Source organism: Melospiza melodia, chromosome 16 (genome assembly GCF_035770615.1).
Source record: "Melospiza melodia melodia isolate bMelMel2 chromosome 16, bMelMel2.pri, whole genome shotgun sequence".
NCBI lineage: Eukaryota > Metazoa > Chordata > Aves > Passeriformes > Passerellidae > Melospiza > Melospiza melodia.
This window is the reverse complement of record NC_086209.1, coordinates 4,703,039-4,711,584: the sequence shown is the minus strand read 5'-3', so window position 1 is coordinate 4,711,584 and position 8,546 is coordinate 4,703,039. Positions and strand designations below refer to the sequence as shown.

General features: G+C 52.1%; 1 protein-coding gene across 1 annotated transcript; it reads left to right on the top strand.

Annotated features, from left to right (window-relative positions):
- Nucleotides 1-250: 250 nt before the first annotated feature.
- Nucleotides 251-3,126, top strand: LOC134425884 (zona pellucida sperm-binding protein 3-like). Its single transcript, XM_063170901.1, has 9 exons — nucleotides 251-628; nucleotides 967-1,085; nucleotides 1,169-1,272; nucleotides 1,479-1,656; nucleotides 1,734-1,854; nucleotides 1,999-2,090; nucleotides 2,160-2,305; nucleotides 2,710-2,829; nucleotides 2,993-3,126. Exons 1-9 carry the CDS (start codon nucleotides 251-253, stop codon nucleotides 3,124-3,126), a joined length of 1,392 nt encoding a protein of 463 aa, XP_063026971.1.
- Nucleotides 3,127-8,546: the final 5,420 nt, after the last annotated feature.

Below are 8,546 nucleotides of genomic sequence, written 5' to 3'. Positions count from 1 at the left end.
ACCCTCGGGAGGGATGGGATCCAGCTGGATCCCGTTATCCCGAGTGGAATCCCCAGCTGGATCCCGTTATCCCGAGTGGAATCCCCAGCTGGATCCCGTTATCCCGAGTGGAATCCCCAGGTGGATCCCGTTATCCCGAGTGGAATGCCCAGCTGGATCCCGTTATCCCGGCAGGGAAATCCCCCGGGATACTCCCATAAAAAGCTCCCGCGCAGCCCCTTTGCCATGCGCTGCCTTCCCTGGGCTCAGGATGGGGTTCGGGAGCCGCTTTGGGGTTGCTCTGCTCTGCTGGGTGTTGGCTCTGGCCGCATCCTCCGATCCCTGGGGGTTTCCCTCGCGGAACGCCGGGATGTGGCGGCTGCGGGGTGACTCCCCCCGGTCGCAGGCGTGGGCTCGGGTGGATCTGTCGCAGCTGCGGGCGCTGTCCCCGCGCCCCGCGGTGGCCGTGCGCTGCCAGGAGGGGCAGCTGGCTGTCACCGTGCGCAGGGACCTCTTTGGCACCGGGCGCCCGGTGCGGGCGGTGGAGCTGAGCCTGGGCACGGCCTCCTGCCCGCCCCTGTCCCCGAACCCTGCCCAGGCCTTTGTCACCTTCGTGGCCGCGCTGCACGAGTGTGGCAGCACCCTGCAGGTGAGTGGCACCAGGGTCAGGTGAGGATGTCGGCCCTAGGGGTGCCCTGGTGCAGGTGCTGGTAGGTTGGGGTGAGCAGTGTCAGGAGCAGGGGTGGATTTTTGGAGTGTGGGTATCCTGGATGAGGCACACGCTCAGTTGTAGGTTTGGAATTGGATGCAGGAATTAATGGGATAATGGGATAAATCTCTCCTTCATGCCTGAGCCTTGTTGGGATGCCAGCACAAAGCTCCGTGGCGTCCTGTAGGATCGGGAATGTGGCCTCTGTCCTGGCACAGTCCCTGCTGGTGCCAAGCTCGTTTTCCTGATTTTCCCCCTCTCCCAAATCCTCCTTCCAGGTGACCCCGGACTCCCTGATCTACAGAACCACCCTGTTCTACAAACCCACCCGTTCCGGCAACCCCCTTATCGTGAGGGCCACCCCCGCCGAGGTCCCCATTGAGTGTCACTACCCCAGGTGAGTGCTGGCGGCTGTCCCCGCCCTGCCACGGCCCCGAGGTGCCGGTGCCAGCCCAGGCAATTCCCATCGCTTCCCTTTAGGAGGAGCAACGTGAGCAGCGGTGCCGTGCAGCCCACCTGGGCCCCGTTCCGCTCCACGGTGGCGGCGGAGGAGCGGCTCCGGTTCTCCCTGCGCCTCATGGACGGTGGGTGCCGCCTGGATGGCCTCGTGTCCCTCAGCTCCGCATCCCTCGTGGCTCCTGGGGACATCCTGGGAGCCCCAATGGAGCCAAACCCACCCCACGGGGGTTGCTGCACCCCAGTGGTGCTGCTGTTGTGGGATCCAAGAGGCCCCACGCTGACCCCATAAGAGGTCCCAAAGTGACCCCGTTCCTTGGGATCTGCATTCCAGACGACTGGAGCAGGGAGAGGCTCTCCAATGGCTTCCAGCTTGGGGACAGCCTCCGTTTGCAGGCCGATGTCACCTCGGAGGGCCACGTGCCCCTGCGGCTCTTCGTGGATCGCTGCGTGGCCACCGCCAGCCCCGAGCGGAGCTCGAACCCCCGCTACGCCTTCATCGACCGGGGCGGGTAAGGCGGGCTCGGGGCTGCCCGGGGATCCCGGGTGGCTCCTCGGGAGCATCCCGGTGATTCCTGCCCTCCCCCAGGTGCCTGCTGGACAGCAGGGCCGAGGACACCGCCTCAGCCTTCGTGTCCCCGCGGCCGCGGCCGGAGTCGCTGCGGTTCCTGCTGGATGCCTTTAAATTCGCCGGAGACGCCGGGAATTTGGTGAGATGTTGTTGCCATCCCTTCTCCTTTCTCAGTTTACCCATCGCGGGAGAAAAAAAGCCCTAAAGTCTCCAAGATTAATTTGACTTGTAGGGGATGAGCCAAGCTTGATTAACTTGAATTTTTCCTTGATTTCCCCTCCAGCTCTACATCAGCTGCCACCTGCGGGTGGCCCCGGCGGGCGAAGCCCCGAATTCCCGGAATAAAGCCTGTTCCTTCAGCAGAGCCAGCGGGCTGTGAGTGTCCCTGCCGCGGGGAGGGGAGCGTGCCCGCCCGGGCAGGGCTCACGGGTGCCTCTGTTCCAGGTGGGCACCTCTGGAGGGCACGGCGGCCATCTGCAGCTGCTGCGACACCGGCAGCTGTCCCTCTCCCGGAGCCGATTCCCGGGAATTCCGCGCCCCGGCAGCACGGATGGGCAGGCGCCTGAGGAGGGATGGCTCCGGACAGAGAGGTGTGTCCCCAAGGTGTCCCCTCGGGGTTTGGGCACAGTTTAAGGGAAATCCCGGCTCCTCTCCGGTGTCCTTAGGGAAGGGATTTTAAAAGAAAAGAGGGTAATTTGGGGGGGAAATTCTGTGCAGGTGGGGAGGTCCTGGCACTGTTGTTCGTCCCTGGAAGTGTCCCAGCCAGGCTGGAGCCACCTGGGATAGTGGGAAGTGTCCTTGCATAGGAGGTGTCGCTGGATGGGTTTTTGAGGCCCCATCCATCCCAAACCACTCCATGATTTTATCCCAACTGTGTCCTTGCATTTAAAACCCTTGGAATTCTGCTCTCCTGGTGTCCATCTTTCTGTAATTCCCAAATTCCAGCCTAAAGCAGGAATTCCTCTCCTGGCTACTTATTCTTATCTCTTCCCAGGTGGGCTCTTAGGGCCGACTGAGGCTGATGTCTCCGTGGGACCCCTCCTGATCCTGGAGCCTGCTCAGGGATTAATGAGCCCCTCTGGAAGTCCAGGAGCAGCTGGGAACACCCCCCAAGGTAGTGGTCACTGTGGGGTTGTGTCTCCAGGCCTCACCCAGGGATTTCACAAAGAGATTTTCTGGAGCAATCCCCCAGAACTGCCCTGTGGGATCCTTCCCAAAGATTGGCTGGAGGCTGGGAAGCCAATGAACGAGTGCTGAGAGGGTTTTGTCCCTTCCAGGTGCTGCTGGTGGAATTCCTGTGCTGATCCAGGGGCTCCTGCTGGCAGCAGCCACTCTGCTGAGCCTGACTGCCCTGGGAATGCTCCTGTGGATGTGCAGGAAAAGGCTCTGCCCTCCGGGAATGTCCCAGTGATCCCAATAAAGAGAAGAAGCATTTGTCACCTCCTGGTGTTCTCTGTGGGGTGGGAGGGGCCCCAGGTGGCTTTGGGTGGGAATCCATCCCTAGATGGGAAAGAGGTGGGATTGGGAATGTGGAGCTGCTGCCACCTGGAAGGGGTTCCCAAACCTCCAAGCACTTGGGTTTGGGAAGTACAGGTGCATTTTCCAAAGGCTGTGTCCATAGAAAAGAATCCTAAGCAAGGTGTGGCTCCTGTTTTAGGGGTTTATTGGTGTTCTGAGTTTCTAAATGATTTCCTAATTTTGGAATTCCTAATTTCCCTTCTTTACCCAGTGGGATGCAGGGATGATGCTCCAAGATATCTTGAAGGATGCAAGGGCAGCAGGAATTCTGGGATTTTGGTTGGTTGTAGTGCTGAGTTTGACTTCTTTACAGGGGAAAACTTGGAGTAACCTCAGGGATGGGAAAGGGCTGGAGGTGCTTCTGTTTTGCAGGGGCTGGATGGGAATGATTCCCATTGTTTTTATGGAATGTGAGGGCTTTGGTATGAGCACAGCAATGGGATTGCATTCCCTGGGCCATGGCTGGAGCTGGAGATCCCATGCCAGGGCAGCTGCAGATGCTGTGGGTTCTGGGGATGTGTAGGGGGAGGAAAGGACAGCCTTACTTGGGATGGGTGCCCTCTGTGCTCCTCTTCCCCTGGTTTTTGTCTCCAGAGAGCTGCTGGGGACATCCTGGGCAGTGACAAACCTGCTTGGGTAAGCACAAAATCCTCCTGTCATGGTGGTGTGGTCATGGTCCAGCCTCTGAGACCATCTCTGCTCCATGCAGGTGGAAGGCAGGACTGAGATTTGCACTCCTAAATGTGCTGGTTAGAGCTCCATAAACTAACCACCAGCTCAGATCCACCTGGCTCTTCTCCTGTGACAAAACTGCCACAGTCAGTAGAGTGGTAGATTCAATTACTGGCATGGAATAAGATCTTCTCCAAGACTTTTTGAGGATTGAGCATCCAAAAATTGGTATAATTGGAGTAAAAGATAGAGGAACAGTTAAACTGCATGAGAGAGGAACTGAAAAATGGTAAAGAAAAGGGAATAATATGCAAGATGTTGTAAATGTGTTTGGACGCAGCGTGTCATTGTAAGGAATACAAAGAAAAGGAAATGAGAACGTTACAAGATGAGTTTGAACAAAGAAAGTGACAAAAAGAGCTGTTATCTCTGTGAACAGAACAATTGCAGAAACAACTGGGGTGGGGGGAAGGAAAAAGAGTGGAGGACAAATTAGAATTTATGGTCTGATTTATTAGGTACCATAAGGATCCATTAGTTAACTGCATGCCCAGAAGATTGGGATGGCGATACATGGAAGCGATCCTGACTGGCAATTCAGGGATGAGAGTAGTGAAGAGAGTGAATTGTAGTTTAAGGTGGCCCCTCTTATTAAAATTGAGGTGTCCCTTGGGGCCCACAGGGCTAAGCAAAGAAATACCACCAGAACCATTCTGTGGGACCTTCTTCAACTGGATAATTTGCAAGAACAATATGGCCAGAAGGCTGGCAAGAGTGGAATTGGGTATTTGTGGTGCCTCTTTGATTGGGGAAGATCATGTGAAGCATGATCTTCATTAGGGGAAACCCAAGGTGAAGCAGAGGTGGCTTTTGGGGATGAGGGGTGTTGTTTAACAAGGGAAGCAGATTCCAAAACAAATCACATTCCAACACAGACTGAACTGTTTAAGGAAAAAAAGTTTTTTACAGAAAGGGTGATAAAGTTCTGGAATGGCTGCCCAGGGAGGTGGTGGAGTCCCCATCCCTGGGTGTGTTTAACAAGGCCTGGGTGTGGCACTGGGTGCCAGGGTTTGGTTGAGGTGTTTGGGATGGGTTGAATTCAATGATCTTTAAGGTCTCTTCCAACCTGGGCATTCTGTGAATAGATCCTTGGGAATGAGACAACTTCTATCCCTGTGTATTCACTGAGCAACTTCTAACCCTGTCAGCTCCCACGGACCCCCTGGCCCTGAAGGTGGAACTCCTACTCTTTTAAAGCTCCCATTAGGAAAAGAGACCAACCAAAAGATAATAGTGGAGTTAAACACCACATTAATGTTGGGTGGATGCACCTGAGCCACTCACTAGAAGGGGTAACCAGTTTGGAGTCTCCCCACTGAGACTTGTCCTGTTTCCCTTTCCAGGACCCACACTGGGTTATACCAAAATCCCAAGACCCAGCTCTAGTTTATCCCTCAGTAATCCTGGTGCATGGAGGGAAAACCCCCAGGACTTTTATTTGTACAAGTCAGTGTGGTAATGGTTGTAATCATGGTTAGGCCTGAGTGCACTGCAATGACAATCACTGAAAGGCAAGCTGTAATTGTACAAATTTAGGAGTCCCACCCGTTAATGTGGATTTGGCAGAGGGAAATGTAAGCACAGTATGTGAAAGACAACCCCCCAAAAGTGAAGTAGAAATTTACTTATTTAGTCTTCAATGTGGCTCCTTTGAAAAGGGTATAGATCTAAGCAGGCTGGTAGCTGTTCAATGGGTGTTACATAAGAGGAACACACAAGAAGAGAAATAGTATCAGGCATAATTTATCTGTTTATCTTGGAGATATAATTTAATTTAAACTAGGATTGTTTATATCAACACAGCAAAAATCACCTTAACCCCCAGAATCTATCCTACTACCTCTTGGACCTGTTGCAATCTTCACAGATTCCTGAAATTGAGCCCAATGGTATTAAAAAGCCAGGCCAGCAACAAGTGATCCTTAATCCCTGATGGAGCCCCAGGCCTGTGGAACTGTCACTGCAGGTTAATATCTCTGCACTTAAACCTACCTGCTTATCATTCCTAAATACCTCTGCCCAGGGCTGCTCACAGGGCTGCACAGTGAGCCCTCACCTCTCCAAACGAGCCAGGAGAGCTGTGACTGGCATCCCAGGAACAGGATTAGGAGTATTAAATAAACAGCACAGATGCTGGAGTTCTGGCAAATAAATTAAGCCTGGCAGCAAGTGATTTGTGTGAGCAAGAACACCAGTTAAAATCTTCTTTGTTGGCATTAGGAACTGGTCAATGTCTCCTGGCTGGTGTGTTGTCTAAATAGCAAAGAATTATTGGAAAGGACCCCCACCTAACTGTGAATGCCCTTGGCATCACCCAGAATAATGCTCCCATAGCTCTCAGCTGTATCCAAGCTCAGATGCAGGTGCAATCCACTACAGCAAAAAAGGGAAGGTATGAGGGCACTTTACCCACTGAATTTCAAAGGTAATTTGGGTAAATTTCAACTCACTGAGTATTTAAGAAATACTTATTTTAATTCAAAAAGCATTTCCTATCTTGGTGGTATCTACTAAATTTCACTTGTGACCACACCAGAAGTAGGGCCACAGCTTTTATCTGAATTCTGTGCCATGTTTAATGGCTGGAATTGATTATTTTAGAGGTGTTTTCCAGCCTAAATTATTATATAGACCCAATCATTGCATTGGGATTGAATCAGCATGGAATTGTACTCTGTTAGAGCCTGGAGTATGGGCCCAGCAAAATGGGAACAAATGGCAAACTCTCACTGCTGCCACGTGTGCTGTGCAGAAACAACAAGGATTTATTTGTGACTGTAATACTCTAAAGACCCAAGACATTTGTCTTGACACTGAACAAAATGTTTGTCATTTTGAAATACATCCCAGAGAGACCTCTGAGACTGTACTTGGCTGTGTTGGGAATGGCTGTGTTTGCATGAGAGCCCTTTGTGATTCTCTGTAAATAGAGAATATTCACAGTCCCTCAATACCTGCATCTGTAATTTTATTAAAGTTATGGGATGCAGCTTTAACTATTCAGCCACAACCCACCATATCACAGCAAGAGTAAAGAGAGGGGGAAAACATCTCTGGTGAGAAAATCTGCTCAGGTGGTCACCAGCAGCCACCAGAGCTATGAATTAGATGTTCCACCTAATTGTAGTCTTGTTAATCATTATAGTTTTGTGTTCATTGTTATACTTCTGTTTATATGTCCCATTACAGCTTATATCAAAGTATAATAGCTATGAGTGGATGTGTGGGTATTAAGGGATCAGCAAATCTGACATATTATCTCATTTCCCAGCCTATTACCCACTCAGTAAATTAACTTCCAGCTCAGCTCTGCCTCAGTGATCCCTGACTCTTCTGCTGCAGCACAGGGGGTGACATTCATTGAGTGCAAGTTGCACTGTGGGGTTTTCAGTCATCTTTTCTCCTGTTCTGCTCCATTTCCCCTCCCTTGCTGAGAATCTCCATCCTCTGCTGGTTCATCTCGCTTTCCAGCCTGCCATTAGTGGGATGGGGTGGGTTTGTGTGCAGTGGCTTTGGGGTCAGTGTTGGTTCACACTGAGCTGAGAGGGGACACTGAGACATCCCCAGCACTGAGCCAGGGCAGGAATTGGCATTTCACTCGTTCTACCTGGTGCCTTCTAGGTCTGGAGAGAGGGGAACAGCAGGGATGGACTGTGAGGTGCAGAGCCACCCCCAGATGTGCTGGAGGCAGGGATGCTGTGGTTGTTGCTGTTTGCAGCTGGCTTAGGGCGTGAGCTGGCAGTGCAGAGCACCAAACACAGCCCAGACCCACCTGGGTGGCCAGACTGGGTGTGCTTAATGTCTTTGTATCCAAATTTCTACAAACTCTTTACAGAACAACAACCCTGATCCCATAAAAGTAATGAACTTTAAGTCCCTCACTCCTTCTGGTGCTATTGAAGACTTCTGCCTGTGTTGCAAGTTCAAAGAAAAGCTGCCATTCTGGGGCTTAACAGTGGCATCTAAGGGACAGTCATGAAGCATTTAGGGACAAGCCCAAGGTTTAAACAGCTGCAAAGACAGCCAGGGGCTGGGAGGTGAGTGCTGCTGCCTGTGTGTGCAGATCAGCATTGGCTTAGACAGTGGCCTGGCTTGTTTGCCTCTCTCATGATAACCAGCTGACTTCTTGGCCCACTGCATCATCTGGAGAAAAGCAGCTGAACAAATGGAGATGTGCAGGTGATCTGCAGTTCAGGGATTTGTTTTCTCTCTTGTGGGCTTTGGCATTTGTGTTGTTTTGTTTTTCACTGCTGAGCTCTGAGGGGATTTGGATATTTGACTCTCCCCAGCCTGCTGGCCTTGGCAGGGAGGTTTTAACTTCTCAGCACTGAGTAAGGTAACTGTGAGAGGGTGAATGCTTCAGCCAGCTCGAGGAGCTGATTTATTCCTCAATAGAGCCATTGAGGGGCTGGAAATGGGATGTGATTTGCACTCAGGGCCGGTGCTGGCTTGCTGGGATGAATTCTGTTCAAACCATCGCCTGTGAGCGCAGCCTTTGCATCCACTGGGATCCCACTGCTGCTCCCCCATTTTCTTCTCCCTGCCCACACAGGATTAGCCGGCCCAGATGTAATCTCTGAA

What these genes read in the sequence shown, in the direction of transcription:
- LOC134425884 (XM_063170901.1), top strand. Translation starts at nt 251, where the DNA reads ATGGGGTTCGGGAGCCGCTTTGGGGTTGCTCTGCTCTGCTGGGTGTTG. An exon ending in CTCCCTGCGCCTCATGGACG is followed by an intron (nt 1,273 to 1,478) that starts GTGGGTGCCGCC and finishes TCTGCATTCCAG; the next exon opens with ACGACTGGAGCAGGGAGAGG. An exon ending in AGCTGGGAACACCCCCCAAG is followed by an intron (nt 2,830 to 2,992) that starts GTAGTGGTCACT and finishes TGTCCCTTCCAG; the next exon opens with GTGCTGCTGGTGGAATTCCT.